Here is a 23476-nt window from a genome sequence, read left to right as displayed (position 1 = left end):
CCCAACAGTTTGAAAATAGATTTGGGCATCAAGTTGATGCTTACTCCAAGGTCAAACAAAGCTTTATCGTGGTAAGATTCTCTGATGTTACAAGGTATTGTAAAGCTTTTAGGGTCTTTCATTTTAGTAGGTAGCTTATTCTATAAGAACGCGTTGCACTCCTTCATCAAAGCAACAGTCTTATTCTCACTAAGCCTTTTCTTCTTGGACAAAATATCCTTCATAAACTTCACGTAATTGGGCATTTGTTCTAAAGCCTCTACCAACCAAATGTTTATGTGTATTTGCTTTAAAACATCCAAGAGATTTTTGAAGTGCACCTCTTGTTTCTGCCTATTCTACTGGAGTCTTTGAGGATATAGAACTCTAGGTTGATACAGACAACTTTTCTGAAGAGGCAAATCTACAAAAGGTGTTAGCTTCTCAAAATTTACTAGTTTAAGGTTTACCTCATCAGATTTTCAGCATCTGATTTTTCTGGTGTAGGAACTTCAACTGTTGGTTGAGTTTCCTTTTTCTCAGTAGGCTCATCTTCAATCACAACCTCCTTAGGTTCCAAAATCTTGCCACTTCGTAATGCAAATACCTTGTAATGTTCCTTACCCAAACTCCTTGGACTTTCTGTATCACTCGACAAGGCTCCTTGCAGTCTACTACGAAGCTCAATAACTAACTAACCCATTTGATTTTCCAGATTTTTCAGTGTTGTTGCTTGACTTTGGATCAAAGCGTCATTTTTTGCCATATACGACTTCAACAAGTCCTTCAAACTATTTGATGACTCAGCTTGAGGTAGTTTTATAGCTTGTTGATTAAACCCTTAGGATTGATTGGGTCTACGTTGTATATGGTTGTTCGGTCCATTTCTTTGGTTACTTTAGGAAAAGTTTGGATGATTCCGCCATGATGGATTGTAGAAGTTGGACTTGGTCCTTGTCCACTTCTATTTTGATATTGATTCCTTACATAACAAATAGACTTGGGGTTTGAAGGGTAATTCTCAAAATAATAACCATCCCTACAATACACATAGGAAACAACATCATACTGACTTGGTGATTGAGCTACAAAATTATCCAAACCATTAGTGATAAACTATTTCAACAATGAGGAAATAGAAGATACCTGAGCAGAGAATGAAGTTAGGGCGTCTACTTTATGCACTTTGGCTACTCGTCTTCTAGAAACTGCTTGATTTTTTGGGTATTGGTAATTGTTGCTAGCGATCCTTTTGATGATCTCATAAGCCTCGTTATAAGACTTAGACAAAATCGCACTCTTCTCAGAATAATTCAGCATTATTCTTGTATGTGCATTGAGATCATTATAAAACGTCTCCAATTGGATACAATGGGAAATACCATGATGAGGACACTTACAAAGCAATTCCTTGAATCTTTCCCATGCCTCGTATAAGGACTCATCATCCAATTATTGAAAAGTAGTTATCTCATTTCGTATCTTTGCATTTTTGCTCAATGGAAAATACTTTACCAAAAACCTTTTTGCTAATTCTTGCCAAGTAGATATTGAACTTGGTGGTAATGAATTCAGCCGTGCTTATGCTCGATCTCGCAATGAGTATGGAAACAACTTCAACCTTAATACATCTTCAGTCACACTAGCTAACTTAAACAAATCACTCACCTCCATGAATAATCGAAGGTGAAGATGTGGATCTTCCGTGGGCATACCACTAAACTGGCCCACTATTTGGAGCATTTGAAACATCACTGGTTTCAATTCGAATTGGGGTTCCACGATATCCAGCCTCTTGATTCCCGGATTTATCTTTTTAAAGAGTGGTACAGTGTATTGTCTTATGGCACGATCCTTATCATCCGCAATAAGGATTGGATTCTGCACATTATTGACTCATTTACCTTATCCATCATTTTGATTTCCAAGGTCCATCTCGGCTTGTCTTTGAGCAAATCTCTCACGTCTTTTCTGTCTAAATGCTCTTTTAATTTCAGGGTCTACAAGTAATAGATCAATGATTTAATATATGCTCATAAACACCTGATAAATAAATCACAAATAAAGAATAAAGAATAAATTAGTAATGTTAAAAAATAAAAACCAAACTATAAAAATAATTTCACAAAGAATTATTAAAGTAACATTCCCCGCAACAGCGCCAAAAACTTGTAACGCAATTTGTGCAAGTGTACACAGTCTTTCAAGTAATAAGTAAGTAAAATGAGTTATTGTCTCCACAAGGACTATGTATGTTAATTGATTATTTGTAAAATTATAAATCACAATTTGATATAATAACTCAATAATTTTGAATTGTGATGATTAAATTAACTAGTTGCAAAGAGATCCCTAATGCAATTTTAATCTAAATGCAAATTACCTAAATGTATGAATGAATGGCTTTAGCAAAAAAAATTAACATTAAATGGGCTAGGAAAATTATATTAATCAATTCAATATGTTTTATCATGCTTAACAATGTTCAGAAATACTTCCATGGCAACTCGATCTTTCATGAGTTAGGAAACCAAATTAAGTCCTCTCAGATCTTTTACTTAATAAAGTATGCATTTTACTGATCATATTAGACTAAGGGTTTCTTAGAATTTATGTGAGGTTACAGGGACATTTACATTCGCAACAGTTTAATTACATAAACCTAAAAACTATGCAAGATAATAGAGCAAACAAAAGATATTATGAACATGAACTTAGTTGGGTTTAAGGATCTAAATTGAGCTTTGCACTTCTCAATTATATGTCTACTAGTCGTCATTTAGTTAGGATCCCTCAGCTAATCTGAGTGCACTCAATCACTTATGAATGAAATGTATCATGATATTAATTGAAAACATGATCGACTGAGGCCCAAACATATTAAACATGAATAAAATAAATCTTATTGAATTAACATAATCATCCTAGCAAATAGGATTTAAAATGCCATAGTTGATGTCAAAAACAATAAACTCAAAGAAAACATAATTAAAATAAATAACAAGAGGAAAGAGTAAACTTTATTCAGTTCAGCAACCTTTTGGATCTATTCTGACTGATGTGCTCCTCTATTCTAATCGGTGCTTCTTTGCTAAGGGTTTCAAGGTGGTCAGCCAAGGAATGCTTTTGACAAAGTTTTTGTGCCTAAAGGATGGAAGGGTGATGGATGGCTATGCAAGGGAAAACAAAAGGGAAATGAGAGAGTGGAATGAAGAGAGAATGAGAGATGTGTTATGAGTGAAGGGATGAATGAAATGATGAGGGATGCATGGTACTTATAGGTGAAGGTAAGGGGTAGAGCTTTATAAAAATAGAATTTAAATTCATTCCTTTTCTCTCACATATGGCTGAGCACGATTCATGGAAAATGGGATGACTTATTCTCCTCATTTTGAATCCAAACAAAGGTTATTAATAGCCATAGGGTGGACGATTTCAACAGCAAAGTTGTTGGGATGATTTTTAATTATTTTCCAACTGCAAAGACCTTCAATTAAATACCCAAAGCTTGCTTTTGGGCAGCCATCTACTTATGCCAAAACTGGGCTTTAATTCCCCCTTGTTGGACGGTTTCTCAATCTAATAATTGAGCAAACATGTCCATCTTTTAGCACATCTTTTACTGGGTCAAGTTATCAACCTCACATCCCAATTTGCATGGTTTTGCCATCCACATGAATTTATTTGTGCATGTCCATGTTTCATTCATATTAATCACATCTTCAATGGTCCTCCTACATAGTGAAAAATCACATATTAATAAATTAACATGAAATAATATAAAATATGTTCAAAAATCATGTAATTAAACACAATTTCACATACTTTATAAATTCATGCCCAATATTACTAATTAAATAAAATTCACTTATTTTAATAACAATTACCCAATATTAACATATTTTTTAAGTAAAAAGGTGGTAAAAATGTATAGAAAAACCCTATATAATTTTGAGTTTACAGTAATGACCGATAATAATTCAAGAGTTATGAATTAGTAGCAAATCGTGAAGTGCTTATGAGCAACTATTAATCGATTAAAGTGCTTGGTCAAGGAACGATGGAACTCAACTTCACATCTGTAAAGAAATTTACTTTGACCAATGTGTTGCATGTTCCCGATGTGAGGAAGAATTTAGTGTCCACTAGTACTCTGTGTAACAAGGGGTTCAAGATTATCTTGGAATCTGATAAGTTTGTCTTGCTTAAGGGTGATATATATGTAGGAAAAGGATATTGTAATAAGGGTATGTTTAAGTTGAGCATTGATATGAATAAAATTAATTCTTCTGCTTATATTGTTGAGTCTTATATTGTGTGGCGTGCATGTTTAGCACATTTTAATTTTAAAACTTTACAATATATGCACAAGAATGGTTATATCAATCTAAGTAATGATGATTTTGTGGACAAATGTGAAATTTGTATTCAATCAAAAATTACCAAGAAGCCATTTCCTAATAAGTGTGAAAGGAATTCGCAAATGTTAGATTTAATCCATTCAGATGTTTGTGAATTAAATGGAACTCTAATAAGAGGTGGAAAATGATCTTTTATCACTTTTATAGACGACTTCTCTAGATTTACTTATGTGTATGTCATAAAAAGTAAATGAGAGGCTTTTGATATGTTTAAACGTTTTAAAAATGAGATTGAGAATTTGTTTAGTAACAAAATCAAAGTGCTTCGTAGTGATTGAGGTGGTGTATTTTTCAAATGAATTTAATGTATTTTGTGAGGAACAAGGTGTCGTACATGAGTGTTTCGGGCCTTATACTCAGCAACAAAATGGTTTGGAAAAAAGAAAGAACTGTACTTTAGTGGATATGGTTAACTCGATGTTGTTAAATGCTAAACTTCCATATAATCTATGGGGTGAAGCATTATTGACCATGTGTTATATCCTTAACAAAATACCATCAAAAGAATTTAGAGTATCTCCATATCAGTTATGGAAGGGTCGGACGCAAAACTTAGATTATTTCAAAGTGTGGGGGTGTTTGGCTTACTATAGAATTCCCAACCAACGAAGAATAAAGTTAGGAACAAGAGACATCAAAGCTGCATTCGTTGGATATGTCTAACACTCTAAGGCTTATCATGTTCTTGACATAGTATTAAAATGATAATTGAAACAAGAGATGTTGTATTCATTGAAAATAAGGTTATCAATTATTCAATGGATTTGGAAAAAGAATATCGACCAATGATCTCAAGTGATCAAACCAAAAGAAGCCTTTGTGACAATAAGGATACGAAGACGGGGAAAAGTCAAAGAGTGAGAAAAGTAAAGGACTTTAGTCCCAATTTCATTTCCTTGCAATCTCTAGCATTATTTATTGAGGGAAATAGAGAATCCGTAATTAGGAAGATCCCCATAGTGTTTAATGTGGATGGTGATCCACAATCCTATAATGAAAACATGACTTTTATGGATGTAGCATTTTGGAAAGAGGCGGTCAATAATGAAATGGATTCAATATTGTCTAACAATACTTGGATTCTAGTTGATCTTTTTTAAGGATCGAAGCCTATCGAATACAAATGGGTGTTTAAAAGGAAAAATACTCCAACAGGGGGTTCTCCAACCTTTAAGGCTAGGTTGGTGGCTAAAGGATTTAGGCAAGAGGAAGGCCTAGATTATTTTGACACCTATGCACCAGTGGCTAAGATGACCTCCATTCTAATTCTTATAGCACTTGCATCTATCCATAAGTTACATGTACATCAAATGGATGTTAAGACAACTTTTTTGAATGGTGATCTCGGAAAGGAAGTCTACATGGAGCAACCAGAAGGTTTTGTGCTCCCTGGGAATGAACATAAAGTGTATAAGTTGATCAAGTCATTATATGGTTTAAAACAAGCGCCTAAACTGTGGCATGAGAAATTTAACTTGATTATCTTGTCATATGGTTTTTTACATAATGGTGCGGATAAATGTATTTACACTAAATTCACTTATAGGTACAGTGTAATTATTTGTCTCTATGTAGACGATTTGTTGATTTTTGGGACAAACATGAAAGGTGTTCGTGAGACCAAAGAGTATCTAGCCTCGAATTTTAAAATGAAGGATCTCAATGAGGTAGATAGAATTCTAGGTATAAAGGTGAAAAGCATGAAAGAGGCTCTATACTAAGCCAGTCTCATAACATCGAAAAAGTATTGGAAAATTTTAAACACTTGAATATCAAGGATTAGAACACTCTATACAATTCGAACTTCAAGTTAAGTGAGAATAATGGCAGAGCTATAGCGCAACTTGAGTACGCTAACGCAATCGAAAGTCTAATGTATGCAATGCATTGTACTAGACCTGATATCGCATTCATTGTGTGCAAATTGACTAGATTTACAAATTGTCCTAGTACCAATCATTGGAAAGGAATTTGTAGGATTTTTGGCTATCTTAAGAAAATAAAAAAATTAGGATTATTCTATAGTGATTATCCCGCGGTACTAGAAGGTTACTCTGATGTAGGTTGGATTACAAGTCTAAGTGATAATAAGTCCACATCAAGATGGATTTTTACGATCGGAGGTGGAGCCATTAGTTGGGCCTCCAAGAAATAAACTTGCATCTCACGTTCAACTATGGAGACTGAATTTATAGCCTTGGTGGGTACTGGCAAGGAAGCGGAATGGCTAAGAGATCTCTTGTTAAATATAAAGTTGTGGCCAAAACATAGGTTCACCATTTCTATATATTGTGATAGTAAATCCACCATGTCTCGAGCATAGAAGAAGGTGTACATGGAAAGTCTAGACAGATAAGTTTGAGACATGAGTATGTGAGACAATTGATTAGGGACGGTGTGATAATTGTTACCTATGTTAAGTCAATTGGCAATTTAGTGGATCCATTGACAAAAGGTTTGCCAAGGGATATGATTAAGAGTACCACCACTAAGATGGGATTAAAACCATTCTAATCGCGTCATTGATAATGGAAACCCTACCTTGTTCTAGCCAAAAGTTAGTTTCGAGGTTCAAAGTTAATAACAAGTTATCGAATGACAACATGCACTAAAGATCAAGATTTAGTGTTTATACTTTAGGAGAATGAGTTTTGCTCTTAATGGATGGACATTAATTGTCATTAATTCCACCCATATGAACATGAACTGGTGTCGCTTCAATGAGATTTTCTTTATGGTTTTCTCTCGTACATGTTCATGAAACGGGATGAGCAATGGCCATAACAGTGCTACAGTAAATTACACTCTTACTCTAATACTTTATGGTTATGTGCAAAATTTTTTGGTATTGACTTTAAGAGTGATGATTCAAGCGACTAGCCACCATTCACTTTGTTAATACTTTGAGAGTTTGCACTAAAGGAAGGTTCAATCTGCAGACACCCTTCCTTATGTATAATTATTGTGTACTTTTTTTTTTGTAATTAGCAATCTAGTGGAGGATTGTTAGAAATTGTAGATTGCAAATTTAATTATTGATGAACACTTATTCAAATTTAGAAAGTGATGATTTATCATTCAATGAATGCATTTCCATGGGACATATTTCTTCTGAGAAGTATGTCCAACATGACGGGTTGTACTCCTCAAAATAGTATCCATTGAGTGCATATAAATAGAGGGTCTATCATGCTCACAAAAATCATTACAATCAATCCTATTTTCAGAAATTAGAGTAAGAATTAGGGAATTCCTCGATTTTTCTAATCAAAAGAAATTCAAAAGCTTTGTTATATCCTAAGAGGACCTTTGTCTTAACCCTTTAGCAACTTTGTATAGGGGCAAATAGTTCTCTTTGGGAAGCGTCACTCGCGCCTTAAAGTTTACTATTTAATTCAATATCATCTCGAGATCTATCTTCTCCACTCAATATATCCAACACTAAGACGGGATCACTAAGGCATAACAACATCATACTACCTTAATAAAGGGAATGCCAAAGTAGTATCGCACTCGAGGACAATCGGCCTACCACTTGGCCGACCATATGAGTAGTCCTTCGCTCTTACTACTGGTGATGTGGCATGAGACTTTCCCCCCCATAAATACTTTTAAGAACGATAAAGAATTGATATTTCCCTTTTAGCAACCTAAAAGCACTTATCCTCTACACTTGGTAGAGTGGAAAGAAAAATGAATAATGAAAATTTGAAGGGGTAGAAAACTAAAAGGATGGAAATTCATAAAGTGTGCTTGGTAGGAATGATGAAATAATGAAAAGAACAAGGTCATTTTCTTTCCTCCATTGTGTGGTAAAGTTAAAAAATGAAAGGAAAGAAAACAAAATATTTGAAAAATGCATTATTTTGAACTAACATGCACCTCTCTTATTTTGTCTCTCATCCTTCCAATTTGGAATGGTTGATTTTTATGCTTTAGGATGTAAAATTATCCTTCCTATTTTCTTTCCTCTCACTTTTCTTCCCAACCAAGCATACTCAAAATTCATTTTCTTTCCACTTTTTCATTCCCTCCTCCCATCCCTTCACTTTTTCACCCAACCAAACACAACCTTAGGGCTAGTTCTCCATTACTTTTGAGGTTAAAAAGTGCTTTTGAAATGTGCAGTAGAAAAATGCCATGAAAAAATATGGTTTGTTAAATTTTAGTGTTCTCCATTGCTATCAAAAATTACAATTTGAGGTTAAAATGTCCTTTTTAGACATAAAAATAGAAAGTAAAAAGTTAATTAAGTTATATGATATTTAAATAATTTAATATAATAATACATGAAATATAAATTTTAAATATCTTTTATGTAATTAATATAAATTATTTGTAAAATCAATAATATAATAATATATAACATATAACATATTTTAAAAATTAAATATAATAATAAATAAGATTTAAATAATTTAATATAATGATACATGAAATATTTAAGTAATTAATATAATGATATATGAAATATAAATCAATCCACTTTTTATATACCTTTTAAATAGTTAATTTACATAAAGATATTTTGATATTTTTTTTCCTTTCAAAAGCAAAAATCAAAAGTTAAAAACACCTACATCTCAACTTTTGCGTTTGAATGGAAAAATACTTTTGATTGCACTGACCCCAAAAACCAAGTGTTTTTCACTGCTTTTGCGGTGAAAAAACACTTTTTAGGCCAAAAAATGATTTTCCAACGCAATGGAAAACATACCTTAGCCTTTTTCAACATTCAGTCTCCCTTATGTAATACCCATAATTTTTAAATGGGTATTATTTTAAATGTTCAATTATTTATGTGGTCATTAGCCCAACTTTATGTGTATTTTATAGGTTTTTTTTCTAAAAAATAGAAGAAAATGAAGAAGAATAAGAAAAGATAGAATCACTGTCGAATGTTTTTTTTAGATGTTTTGACAATTCGGGAAAAGTTAACCATAGAGAGAAGGAGTGCAAATTGATTGTAAATTTTAACGATCAATGTTAGTTTTGGTTCAAATTATTGAAATCTTTAAGTTTTAAACTATTTTTTGTAAAGCCCACGTATTTTATTGGGGTTAGTTTAATAGTTTGTCAAATTCTAGTGATATTTCGACCACATTGTTGGTGCAAAATGAAAGTTCTCTTCAAGATCTTTTAAATGGTATGTGTGGCATCTATTTCCATTGATTAATTTAGAAGAAAATAATTTTTAAAGTTTCTATTGTATAGGTTTTGACAGTTTCAACTAACCAACTTTGGTACACTAGAAATCTATTTATAGTAGTTCATTTGTTTAGAAATTTAGATGTTTTTCATAGTATGAAGTTTGTACTTTCAGTTGATCTTGCTATCTGGGTCATATGATTCTTGTTCTAAGAAATACGAGCCCTAAAGTAAGCTAGTCGAAATTGTTATCTTAAAAAATTCTGGGCAGATTGTGATGATTTATTATGTTTTGGCTTTCAAAACTTAAGTTTTTGATAATATATTTTGATGAAACAAGATTCTAAGTTCTAATATTACATTTATTCTTTAAATTATATTTTTACACCGTTGAAATACTAATTAAATTTTGTGTTTGAACGACTTTAAGTAAGCCAAACGATCATGATATTTAGTATTTTAGATTATTTGCAATTTCGATTTTTAATTGTTTTTTAAATATTTTCAATCCAAATACATATTATTTAGTTGAAACCATATTAAATTGGTTTGTATTGGTTTTTTTAATTTTCTTATAATATATATGATTTTATTAAATTTGATTTACCGAGGTAAAATTTAGTTTCATTAAATAGTACAATTGTGTCTCAATTAGGGGATTGTCACACAACCGAAATGTATTAAAATTACCACAGAAAGCCATACCTCTTAAGCCTCTAGTTTATTGATCAAATTCTGATTTTCAAGTTCCATTCTTAAATTTTAGGCTACTAGGAGATTTGTGAAAAATGTGTCGGTTCAGTAGACCAGATAAGTGACTTAGCATTCCTTTGGTGTTTAATTCCCCCAAAATCAACCTTCACGTTTTATGTTATATATTTTTGCCCATGTTTTGTAAAATTGGGCTAAGCATGCTAGTATGATTATTTTTAGAGAAATATGTTATCGGACTATGTTTTTTATATACTTATGCTATTCAAACTATGTTTTGGTATATGTATAATATGTTTTGAGAAAATATAATATTTAATTATACCTTTGTATATGAAGAATATTTTGTATATTTGAGACATTACAAGCAACCCAATTTTTTTTTATTTTGAACTTACTCTTAAAATGCTATGTTCCAATCTTACCAATGGGGATTAAACATTGATCTTGTTGACATGTATTTTGTTCTTAGAAATAAGTTTCAATCGTGCCATCAGTTTAGAATAGTGGTTTTTGACCCATTGTCATCAGGGTGAATTCTAGTTTTTCTTTCGACTAACTGTCACTAGGGTTAATTGTGATTTTTATTTCGACCCATTACCACCGGGGGTAATTGTGGTTTTTGACTTCTGACACCGAGGCTAAAGATGAGCATAGCAATAAAAAGGAAATTGATTTTATCTATTGGTGTAGTTAGAAATTACTAATTTGCCTTAATTATTCATTTGTGTTAAACTAAGTTTTATTTGATAATATGTTTTGATATAACAAATTAAAATGTTTTTGGATAAACGTCAAAGTTGAACAAAATTGGCAAAATAATAAAATCACATTAAAATGGTTTCAATTGAATTAAACGTTTTCAATCAAGTTAAAACTATTTTAAAACAAGTCAGTATTGCTTGAGGCCAAAAAAATATACTTTTTGGCCAAGAATCGATAGTTTTCAAAATATCGATACCCATTCTAAAATTAATACCAAATTGACATTCTGTTTTCAACCAATTCAGCTAAGTATTGATACTTTTCATATGGTATCGATAAAAGTCTATTTGTATCGATATCTTTAGCTTAAATGGTCACTGAACTTTGCATTAAATGCTAATAGTATCGATACTCGTAGACAAAGTATTGATACCTTTTGTTGTAGGTGAATTTAATGATTTGGTATTTTAATCCCCCAACGGCTCTATTTGTTTTCTCAACAACCACAACGGTTGAAAATGAATTAGAGGGTATAAATATCATCTTCCAAAGGTCCTACAACAACTAGAGAGATCATCAAGTTTAAAGATCAATCAAAACAACCTTAATATTTAATTCTTTCATACTTTTCTTGTACACACTTGTGAGCTTTCATTATTATTCTTTTAGCTCAAGTGTATTCTTACATATTTGTGCTTAATTGGCAAATATTCTGATCTTGTAAGAATTACTTCTTAGTTTGCTATTTATTATTCTCTTTGAGAGTGTTGAATCTTAAGGTTTGGGTAGAAACCTTAAGTGAGTTCTAATCTTAAGATTTTGAGTAGAAATCTTAAGGAGATTGTAAGGTTAAACATTTTCCTTAAAGATTGTCAAATTAGTGGATTTGAGAAAATCCTTAGGTATGGAAAACTAAGGTAGTGGAGTAAAAAATTGGGGTCGAACCACTATAAATTGTTGTGTTCTTTGTTAAATATTCTTTCTTTGCTTCCACCATTTTCTTAAAGATCAATTCACCTTCTCTTGACGATTTCGAATTGATCATTCGAGCTAACACTTTGACATGAAAAATGTTTTGAATTAAGTTATTATGGATTACTCATGAATTTAGCAATTATGCATTTTCAATAAAATATTTGACCTAAATATTGTTGTGCTTCTTTAACCCTAATTAGGGGAAATGTCATTTACCTACTGAGTGGTTAAACTCACCCTTTCTTTTAATATTTTTACAAATTTTAAACTTTACTTGTGAACTTGAGAAATCTAGGGAGCAATGATTTAAGATATTATTGCATTTCTGTTGAACTTTCAAGACATTTCAAAGTTTTATATTTTTTTATACTAAATTTAATTTTGTGTTTTAAAGTTTCTTAACTTATTACATACTGCAAAGTTTATTTTTAAAACATGTTTGAACTCACAATCTCTTAATTATTACAACACTAATGGTAGTTAGGACTCAATTTGTTAAATTTTTAAGGAATCAATTTTAGTCTTAAAAAATGATTATTTATATATAATTTATTAAAAGAATAAAAAGAAATTGAATTTGAGATTGAGATTGGTTCATCAGAGAAAGTAAGGTACATATATAACATCCACAATGTTTTAAATTTGCCAACTTACTAGGAAATCCAATTTAAGGGAAATGTTTTGATGCAGGGAAATTAAATTCCAAGATTTTCTAGCTAATATCACTAACAAGTTGAAAAAATTAAGAACTAATCATCATTTATGTTACATAACATCCATTTGAATTACAGATATATAATCTGATTTGATGAATGCTCTTGGAATGTAATACCTGGTCCAAGTATGATACTGTTTTAGTTACAGGTTGGAAGTTCATTTACAGTTTTTATTTTACTGTAATTTTAAGCATATGTAGTCACCATCTTTGGGTAGGATTGCCGCAGTTTCTCCTGCATTTTCATTTCTTATAATGGCCTCGATAATCACATATATTACTGCAATATTTAGAATCGGCAATTTGCGCTGGCCAGTAGCGTCCAATGCTTTTCCCATTGACCCAGGCATGACCCTTACCCATGCCTGGCAAGTCCACGACCACTGGTTCAGTACCCATGGCAGCCTGGAAATTGGTAAGGACATGTACAGCTCAAATTCATTAGAATTTACAAACAAAAAATGGAGCCACAAAAAAAAACTATGAACTTTTGTTGTTATTACCTTGTACCAAAACATGGGTCTTCCGGTCGGGACTTGACCAGCCTTAAAGACGTTTCCATTGGGTGATTTTGGATCGAAAAGACGTTGGGATAATTCGCCATCTAAGCCAACCTTTCATCATAAAAACAACGAGATGAGTTTTAAGCCTAGTGAAAAAGCAATAAAAGGAGACATGAAAGCTAGGGAGAACATAAAATTACACCGTAAGACCAAGTGTTTGGTGTTAAATCAATCATATTTTTGGCAGGGTTGATCAACAGCACTGCTCCACCAACTAAGCCTGTAGGTTTCATGTCATACTTGAACCCATAGTTCTGCCACAACACATTTTGGTTTACAAGTGGTTTAAACATTGGAACTTATCTAGGGAAAAATAAAATAAAATGATTATGAAGGTAGCACACACTGGCAATCCAATGGTGGCACTGAGCAAGGAAATGGTATTAGCCCCAGGCTCAAGAGAAACAGGTTTCTCGAATTCAAAGCTGTAATCGTCACCATTTACCAGTTGTAGACCATTGGCTTGCTTGGCGAATTGGTTACCTATTGTTATCATCAATCATTTGAGTTAAAATGGAGTTTGTGAAAGTATTGTTCCACAACCTAAAACCAATTGTATTGGTACTTACCTATAAGGTTTTGGTTCACGTAAGCATAAAGTGCATGGCCATGGGTTTTGACATGTAGGGTTGCATTCTTTCATGATCTATGATCTTTCTTATTAATATCAACTCTGTTTCAGGTAAAGTATAAACCTAATCATCATTTCATCCTAGGTAAAAGAACAAAAAACAAACAGAAATTGAGGTTAAAACGTTTACCTAGTCATGTACCACAAGTAATCACTGATGTCTGAAGTAGTTGATTTTTGGTCAAGAAGATATTTTACATTAAATGTACCCTTTCCTTGGAGGGCTTCACTTATGGATTCTGGAGCCTACATCCAACTGAGTTTGGCATTATTCTTATCCTCATAGTTTTGTTTCTTCAACATTACAGAGGTCTGAGTTGAAACCTGTGGACAATACAATACGTAATTCTTTTTTAGCTTCATTGTTTTTGGCCTTGAAGGAAGGAATGAAATCAATCTTTATATATACCTTTCCAGTGTTGAATATTTCCTTGTTTCAGTTTTGAAGAATGATGACAAACCAAGCCGGCACTGAGTGCTTCCCGTCAAGCCCCCAATCGGTAGTGGCATCTTCGCGCATGTTTAGATTGCTTAATAAGCAAAATCTCTCTTTGGTAGCACTGACGGTGAATGTGGTTAACTGATTGCAAACAAAAAATTATATCATTTTCTTTTTTATATTGTTCACTTACTTGGATATCATTAGTATAACTCTAGGTTGAGGATACTCCAGTGGTGAGAGCTCTCTCTCCAAGTTTAAGAGCAGCATGAAGTTACTTCAGATGTCCATACTTGGGTTGGTTAGAATACCCTGAAAGTTTTAACTTTCAGCTAGAAGCAAACTCAAGAGTGTAAACATAATCATATTTGTATGTTTGATTATATACCAAATTCATCGAGGGGTGCATCGTAATCGTACGACGCAGTAATGTACAGACCATCGGAAGTGCATCCAAGCTTTGTCCCACCATGATACTAAAATTTACAGAGGGGAAGAAATAGATAGATTAATTTTAATTCAAGAGTTGAAAACCCTCAAATAAAATAAGCATGTTGTTGAGTACTATCCATGTAATAGGTATTTAAGACCCCTCCCCAAAGTTTGAAACTATGACACAAAGTTCTTTTTTTATTTGATATATCAAACTAATGGAAAGGCATAACAACCAAGGAAGAGAACACACCATACGGTCCAGTTCTCGGTCCACATTTTCGGACTTTTCGCGTTGTTTGGCTTGAAATTGTCACAGTAAAATCCATTGCAAGTATTGATCTGCACCAGATGAAGTAACATAGTTTTAATAAAGCAATTTATGTTTTTGGAAATGATATTTGTGTTTTGTAGATAAAGAGCAAATAAGTATACCATAGGTGGAACACTAATATTTTGGGCAACAGCCATTTTTGCACACCATTCGATATATTTTTTCCCTGCTGCTCCATAACCTTTCATGATATTTCCATATTCGTTCTCGATCTGCAAGTCTTGTTTTTTTAGTTACAATGAAAATTCTTCGAGACATTATCTAATAAAACAGAACCAAAAATATGTTGTTGGGAATTATTTGAAAACCTGAGCCACTATAATGGGGCCTCCCTGTGGTGCAAACAGCTTGGCAACTTTAACCTTGTTGACTATCTTGGTTGTAAAAGTTTCCATTTCTTTCTGTATTTCAAGATGATTTCTTCTAGAATGCTTACCATTAAAATCAATAAACATTGTAAGAAAAGAACTGTTTTGTAAGATGAAAAAGACCTTGTAGATTTCATTATTTGTTCTCAATTCAATCCCTGGGATATTGTGGAAGCCACATTGGGAAACCCCTGATATAGAAGAAAATGTTATACCATCACTAAATTTTCAAGTAAAAAAAAAGTTTATCTTAGCATATGCATGATTTCATGATAAACTTGCCCATAATTCCATTCGGCACACACATAAGGTCCAATCCGGATAATGCCATAAAGGCCAGCTTCATGGATGAGCTGGAAAAACTTTATGAAGTTCCAAGTTCCCTGAGAAATCATACTGAAAAATACAGAGAAGCCAAGTCACAAATTACAGCAGACTCTACTAATGGGAATTGTACTAACATAAAACTATAACAAGAATTTTGACCTGGCGATGTCTAGGCTCATGGACATCCCAGAATATATATGTTTCAATGGCACCAATCCCGCCATCTTTTGCTTTCATAATGAGATCAGGCCACATCTGTTTTAATGTCAATAGTTAGCCATTTGCAGAGTCTTTAAACAAATATATATATATATATATGTGTGTGTGTTTATACTAAACCTGCTCGCTGATGCGAGGATAGTGAATGGAAGCAACATTCATAATCTTTCGTTGGCCATCAATGATAATGGCATTAGCATCATATCCAACCTTGACTGCTGAGCATGAACTCGACAAAGCTAAGGAAACCAAGAGAAGAAACTGAATCAAATTTTTTGTCATTTTTTTATCAGAAAAGAACACTTTTTTTCCTGTACACGATGATACGAATTATTAAGACATATCAAGGACCTATTTATTCTGCAGCAAGAAGAACAAAAAAGTAGAAACTTTTTATGTTTTTCCTTGGGAAACCTGTGGCTTAAATTCATCTAAGCTGAGCATCGACATATTTATAAGCGACCAATTATTGGGATGAAAAGGATCTCATTATTCTGCAATTTTTTTCTATATTTAGGCATATGCTAATCCTTTTGTGAGTATAATTTCGATGGCATTTTTAATTACAGGCATGTCAGTATGAATGTGTTTCCTATGGACGGCCACAGAGTTCAATCGTCTAACACTAACAGGAGCCAAAACAAATTAGTAACTTCATCAATAGTAAATTCACTTTTTTTGTTTCAATCCAAGTTATTCTTCAAAAAGGTATCACAACTTAGGGTATTATTAACCTTGCAAACCCAAAGAAAGTAAATGCATTCCATTTCCCATTGTGTTTCCTCAATCTACTTCACTTAATATACACATAATATTTTTTTATTTATTTTAGGCTTCATTCACATTTTAGCTCCTAAAGTATACTTGTCCTCTCATTTTGATCCTTAAATTTTTTTTTCTCAGTTTTGTACCTTAAGGATACTCAAATTTTCAATTTGATACCTAAAAATATGCCTTCATGATATTTTTTTTAATCCAGTTTTTGATAGATGTTAAAAGAAATTCTTATAGCCAATTAAAAAATACCACGAGGTACCTTTATATACAAAAATAACTATTTTTTATTAATTGTATACACATTAAAAAATGTAAAAATGGAAATAAATATATAAAAGTTTAGAATATATGTAGAGGCCCAAATTTACCCAGCCCATTAGAAAAAAAAACAAATAAACAAAAAAAACAAATAAAATAAAATTAATAAAACCAGCCATGTACAACGGGCCAAAAACAGCCCAACTCCAAAACCCTAACAGCCTAATAGGGCCTAAAAACTAAACAGCATCAGGGAACCCTAGGGTTCCCTCCTTTGCACCAAAACGGCAAGTTTCATCTCTGTTGACTTCGCCCAGACCTGCAAACGAAACAAGAAAAGACAAAAAAGATAGAGACAGACGAAAACAATAACCAAGAGACAAAAATAATAGAGGTAGCGTAATAGAAGTATTTAAAATAGTGACAAAAAAACAGATATTGTATTTTGTCTTCGGCTATATAGGCCCAGAAACCAAACGATGTAAAGAGGGAAGGTAAGGACTCACCTGAGGCTACCGTGTCTTGTCGCCGGAGGTCTCTTCTCCGTCGCCGGAACCAAGCCTAGGGGAGAGGAGGGACCTTCTTCTTCCATTTCTTTCAGGAACTTTCGGGCTCTACGCAAAAAGGGGAGTAAAAAAAAGGGCTTTTGGGCGGCGTGACGACGATTGACCGGACCCTTGGTCGGAAGAGGAGAGGGGGGAGAGAGTTTGAAAGGCTTTTGAAATTTTTTTTAAATGATGGGTAAATGGAATTTTTGGTAAAATTTGGGGTTTATATAGCTTACCAAAATGACAACCGTTTTAGATTAAACCCCCCAGACGCTAAACGGCGTCGTTTTGACGCCAGCCCACGCGCAACCCGACCCGCTCCTGGGGGATCCACGTGTTCTCAACGTTTGGGCTATTTTGCGGTGGGTCCTTCCATTTTTTGCCCGTTTCCAATTTGGTCCCCTATGAAGTGGCTCGTTTTTAAGAGTGGGAATGATTTCCCTTTCGGTCCTCTCTCCTTCCGTGCATTTTCAGTTTAATCCTCTGTTCACTTTTTCTTTCTTTTTTTAATAATTTTATCCGTTTAATTTCGTCCTAGTTTTAATTTAGTGCCTAATCCACTTTATTTTAATCCTTTAATTTGTTATTTATTATTTCATTTAATTTTTTATATTCATTATTATTATATTTTAACAGATTACATTTTATTTATATTGTTCATATTAAACTGTTTGATATTATCTATTTTAAATTGTTTCATATATTATTTATTTCGAATTGCTTTCTATTATTTTATCTTAAACTGTTTTATGTATATTATTTATTTTAGATTTTTAGGTGTCATTTCTTTTAAACTATTTCATGTAATGTTTATTTTAAATTGTTTAAAATTGTTTATTTCAAACTATTTTATGTTTTATTTATGTTAAATTTTACATTGTTAATTTTGGGCATTTCGTATTATTCATCTTAAATCTTTATTATTTACTTTAAATTGTTGTTATATTATTTCATTCGTTTTTTATTATTGGCTGGTATTAAAGTAATGTACATCGTGCGATTATTGCTATCATGCGAGTTATGAATTGTTTACTCGTATTTTCATATTGTCGTCATTCATCAATGTAACTCTTTATTCACACATTGTTTTAAACATTATATTAATTTTTACTCAAATATGCAAAAAAAAAAAGAAAATTTTCAAAATAAGGCAATATTTTGTGTTTTAAAATTCGAGAAAACGTGCCCTAACGCATTAGGTTTCGATTTCTCGTTCGACCAAATAGCCAAATATCCTCTTAAAATTTCAAAGTACAGGTTTTGGGAACCATAAAATAATATTGGTTTCGAGGGTTTAAAATATTGTATCCTAACGTGTTGGATGTGATATTCCTTCAAAACAAGAGAATCTTAAAATCCGACTCCTGTTATTCGAGTTTTTTTAAGGATCATATTTTTAAAAAACTCTTCAAAGTTTTCAATCTTCGACATTAAGACACTAATTAATCAACTAGGTACCAATTTTTGGGCATTACGAGGGTACTAATCCTTCCTCGTACGTAACCGACTCCCGAACCCTTTTTCTGAATTTTGTAGACCAAAAGCATTGTTTTAATAAATCCAAACTGTTTGTTAAAAACAACCGTTTTACGAAGTGACCCGATCACACCTCATCAAAAAAGGATTGGTGGCGACTCCTATGTTCTTTTTCATTTTTTAAAAACCAAAGTTGATCCCTTTTTCACAAAAAAAAATGGTTTCGACAATATATATATAATCTAGAAAAAAACATATGAATTATAAAATTTATAAAAAAATTAAAAAGAAATGAGTGGAAATTAATAATATTATTAAAAAAATTTTAAAAAAAAATTCTTTTTGTGACAAATGATGTCTTTTCTGCCACACATCAATATTGTTGTGAAGTATACTTTTTTTTCTTATAATTATACCGCTTTTTATGAGTGCTTTTAACTTTAAAAACAATTACTAATTAATTCGATTATATGAATATGAATGTATTTTTATTTATGGATTAGAAAAGGATTATACTTAATTTTAGATATGGTGTAAAAAATAGGTTAAAAAGAAATATTCATCAATAATTTTATAAACGTCTTACTTAATAATTTCAATAATTATGATTATGTAATTATTTTGAGGTTAAAATATGTAAGTATTTTTTACCTGTTGATGAATATAATTTACCCCCAACAACAAATTAAAATATAATCAAAGAACACAATAGTTTTTACAGCCTCTACTTACGATAAATCTGCAAATTTAAAATTTTGGAATTTTAATTTTCATTTCCACCTTCCAGAAGTCTGTGTTTTTAGGTGCTCTTTGTGTGTTGTTCATCTTGTTCCTCGAAAGCGCGTGGGATATCCTTAACCTGGTGTCTTGTGGGGTTTAACCCGTTTCACTCCTAATCCACTCACTGGAGAGAGGGGCGCGTGATTATCAATTTTCTAGAAGTCTCTTATCAAATAAATAAAACCCATTTTAACACACTAGGGTTTTATCTTCTTTTTAAGACTTCTCCAGTCTCAAGCAACCAAACCAAACAACCCCTTATCCTTTTCCATCTCTCTCAAAGGTATTTTCTTTTTACATATATAGGTTTTTATTCCTAAGAATCATTTATTTGCAGGAATGATTTTTGTGAAATTTGAATACAGAAATGGCTACATCTCAGCTAACAGCGTCGTCAGTGACAGCATCAGCTAGGAACTTGGCTTCATTACAAGGGCTTAGGCTGTCCACTGTCAAATTCTCTTCCTTTGGAACATTAAAGCCTGGGGCTTTGACCAGCAGGTCCTTCAAACGTTTGGTTGTTAAAGCGGCTACCGTTGTTGCCCCTAAGGTATTTCTTCTTATTTCTTTAATTTTTTTATATAATTATTGGTGCTTTCGCTGCTTTGTTGTTGAGTAAACTAGCTTTTTTTCGGTATTGTTTTTCATTCATGTTTACCTGTTTGCTGAATATTTTCACTCGTCGAAGCTTGACCTTTTGGGGCGACTCTGAATGCTTTTTTCTGTTTTAAACATGTTTTAAATGTACGAAACCTGACATGAATTGGTTGCTATTGGCTTATTGGAACTCCAAAAATAATATCAATTTGCTACAATTAGTGTAGCAAAGCCAATCGTTTCCATGGATTCATCTCCTTGTATGTACACTGCTTCTGCTTACATAAAACGATCTTATTGCCCTATGCAGTACACTTCAGTTAAGCCCTTGGGTGACAGGGTGTTGGTGAAGATTAAAGAAACAGAGGAGAAGACTGAGGGTGGCATTTTGCTTCCAACAACTGCTCAATCAAAGCCTCAAGGAGGTGAGGTGGTTGCTGTTGGTGAAGGGAAGACAATTGGGAATACCAAATTGGAAAGTTCTGTGAAGGTGAATTTTCATGGACTAGGTATTCTTCTCAGTTCTTTTCCATTTGTTGCTCCACTATTATACTTCAACAATGCCATGGTTGTGTAGACTGGTGCTCAGGTCATATATTCCAAGTATGCTGGGACGGAGGTCGAGTTCAATGGTGCAAATCATCTTCTCCTAAAAGAGGATGACATTGTTGGACTTCTTGAAACCGATGACATAAAAGATCTCAAACCTCTGAACGACAGAGTTTTCATTAAGGTTCGCCTCCTTCCGAAATCTGTATATTCTTTTTGCCATTGCAATGTTCTGTTGAAGTTTTGATCACCATTCACAAGACAGTGAGTCTCACACGTGTGAATGGTGATGATTTAGTGTATTGAGAAGTAATGGATGAAAAAAGTAAAAAGGGATTGGATATTAATATGGACTTATGAAGGCACCCGGTGGTGTGTTTCAATACCGTTGCAGGTTTCGGAAGCTGAGGAGAAAACTGCAGGAGGTTTGTTGCTGACCGAGGCAAGCAAAGAAAAACCTTCCATTGGAACGGTGAGTAACAGTTAATCAAGTATTTTGGAGGGCATAGAACTTTGTGCTGTGGTGTTGCAAAATGTATTTACTTAATTACATGAATTAAATGAAACAGGTGATAGCTGTTGGACCCGGTACTTTAGATGAGGAAGGTAACCTAAAGCCACTATCGGTCTCGCCTGGAAACACCGTCCTGTATTCAAAGTATGCTGGGAATGACTTCAAGGGCAATGATGGTAGTAACTATATTGCTCTGAGAGCATCTGATGTAATGGCTGCGCTCTATTAGTTGTGTAATAAGGTTTGGTTTTAGGTTTTGAGGTTAAAACTGGATTGAATGGATGAGTTGCTGGTAAGCACAAGGATTTTGTAATTTTTTTTCCTTAAATATAAATGGATGCAGCATTTGGTAAAAAATAAGATTAAGTGAGCACAACGGGATTCCAAGACAGGGTTTGAGATTCCCTGGTTTAATTGCTGTTTCTCATCACGTTGGAAAGCTCATAGACTTGCAGAAGCATTTCAGGATATGGCTCGTTTCCATCGCCGGCTGTAGATAAGAAGTTGAAATAGGTATGTGATTACAAAAGGTTGATGAAACTGCATCAAGAAAGAAAAGAAAATAAATAAAGGCATCTGGTTAGGTTGCCACTCAAATGAAAAACAATATGCTAAATGGTTCTCCAGAAGAGAATCTAAAATAAAATGAAATAAATTTTCACAGATTTGGTTTTTTGTATTTAATATATCTATACCTGTAATTAAAAACTATTGGCTTCCTCAATTATTAATTTCAACACATTCGGGGTTAGTTGGAGTAGATAATTCCTTTTAGGATCAGTAATCCAATTTTGATAAAATTCCATTTGGAGAATCGAAACTTTGCAAAATGGGCACTGTTGTTAGTCATCTCGTTTTGGTAATTAATTTTAGTTTTCGGTAAAGGAGAAAAATATGAGATTTTATGGGAATTATAAACCAATTTATGTTTTTCTTTATTTCTTTTATTTTTTTCTTTTTCCAATAAAAAGGAAAAACCTAGGGTTTACATCAAATTACTTTGGTTTTTATAGGGAAAATTCAAATTAATCTTTTTAATTTTCTTTAATTTTTTCTTTTCTAGAATTAACTTAGTTTTTTTAATAAAAAGTGAGAAACTTAGGTTTTACGGAGAATCGAGCTACAAGTAAAAAATTTGAATTTTATCTCCACATTTGAATAACTCAATTCCCTATAAAAATTTATCTTTTTGAAATAAGTAAAATTAAATTTTAAAAATAAATGAATGACCAAAATAAAAAAACTTATAAAACCTAGGCGACTAAAATGAGTGTACAATAATATTTTATAAAATTACATTAATTTGTTTTAATTGTGTTAGTACATTATTTAACCCTTTTACTAGTCCAAAAGTACCTAGTTGGTACTTAAATTTGTATTTCATCATCTACATTAGTACCCTAACACTAACATCCTTAGTTTGTGTTGATATGACATTGATGGTCAATTTTGTGGGGACACTTCATAGCCTCTCAGTATGACACATGGTGGATATAAATTAAAAAATCTTTAAAAATATATAAATTAATTAAAGGAATATACTTTTTCTCACTTAAAGAATAAATCTAGACAAATGGTTGTCTAGATACATTTGAATCTAGACGCCCATATGTTCAAATTCATTCTAGATGTATTTTTAGTAAGTTTATATATTTTAAATTTTTTTTATAAAATATGAAATTTAGGTTATTATTTTAAAGATATATATAATATATACAATTAAAAATATATAAAAACCTATAATATTTTGAAATATATATAAAAGTTTATAATATATAATATATAAACTTAAAAATATATAAAATATAAAATATAAATATTTTCACCACCAACCCCGTCTAGACACACGTCGCACAAAAGGACACCACGTCGAACCTATCATTAGCGTCGTTTCCCCATGAACAGTTTTAAGGCTTTATCATTAATGCAACCATTCTAGAACGGTAACACCCTGGAGTTTGGGGTTATAAGAATTAAGGTTTATGGGATGATTCAATGGTTACTCTTAGA

The 23476-nt window shown here is 32.5% G+C and overlaps 1 protein-coding gene, 1 non-coding gene and 1 pseudogene across 2 annotated transcripts; 2 read left to right on the top strand and 1 right to left on the bottom strand.

The window, feature by feature from the left end:
- The first annotated feature begins 1357 nt into the window (after positions 1-1357).
- Positions 1358-1461, top strand: LOC121218894 (small nucleolar RNA R71). Its single transcript, XR_005915376.1, has one exon. It is a non-coding gene; the product is annotated as a small nucleolar RNA R71 (small nucleolar RNA).
- Positions 1462-12897: 11436 nt separating this feature from the next.
- LOC107899944 (beta-galactosidase 7-like) lies at positions 12898-16264 on the bottom strand (annotated as a pseudogene).
- Positions 16265-19796: 3532 nt separating this feature from the next.
- On the top strand, positions 19797-22129 carry LOC107901038 (20 kDa chaperonin, chloroplastic). The gene is made up of 6 exons (XM_016826870.2): positions 19797-20089; positions 20172-20356; positions 20714-20893; positions 20981-21136; positions 21347-21424; positions 21522-22129. The coding sequence occupies exons 2-6, from the start codon at positions 20174-20176 to the stop codon at positions 21693-21695; spliced, it is 771 nt and encodes a 256-aa protein (XP_016682359.2). The 5' UTR covers positions 19797-20089; positions 20172-20173; the 3' UTR covers positions 21696-22129.
- Positions 22130-23476: the final 1347 nt, after the last annotated feature.

This window comes from Gossypium hirsutum, chromosome D06, assembly GCF_007990345.1.
Source record: "Gossypium hirsutum isolate 1008001.06 chromosome D06, Gossypium_hirsutum_v2.1, whole genome shotgun sequence".
Lineage (NCBI taxonomy): Eukaryota > Viridiplantae > Streptophyta > Magnoliopsida > Malvales > Malvaceae > Gossypium > Gossypium hirsutum.
Note: the sequence above shows the minus strand (reverse complement) of the source record. Positions and strands in the feature narration are given on the sequence as shown.

Bases quoted from the DNA above. Each gene is read 5' to 3' on its own strand.
- LOC107901038 (XM_016826870.2), top strand. From the start codon at position 20,174: ATGGCTACATCTCAGCTAACAGCGTCGTCAGTGACAGCATCAGCTAGG. The intron at 20,894-20,980 runs GTGAATTTTCAT...ATGGTTGTGTAG, and splicing joins AATTGGAAAGTTCTGTGAAG to ACTGGTGCTCAGGTCATATA. The intron at 21,425-21,521 runs GTGAGTAACAGT...TAAATGAAACAG, and splicing joins AAAAACCTTCCATTGGAACG to GTGATAGCTGTTGGACCCGG.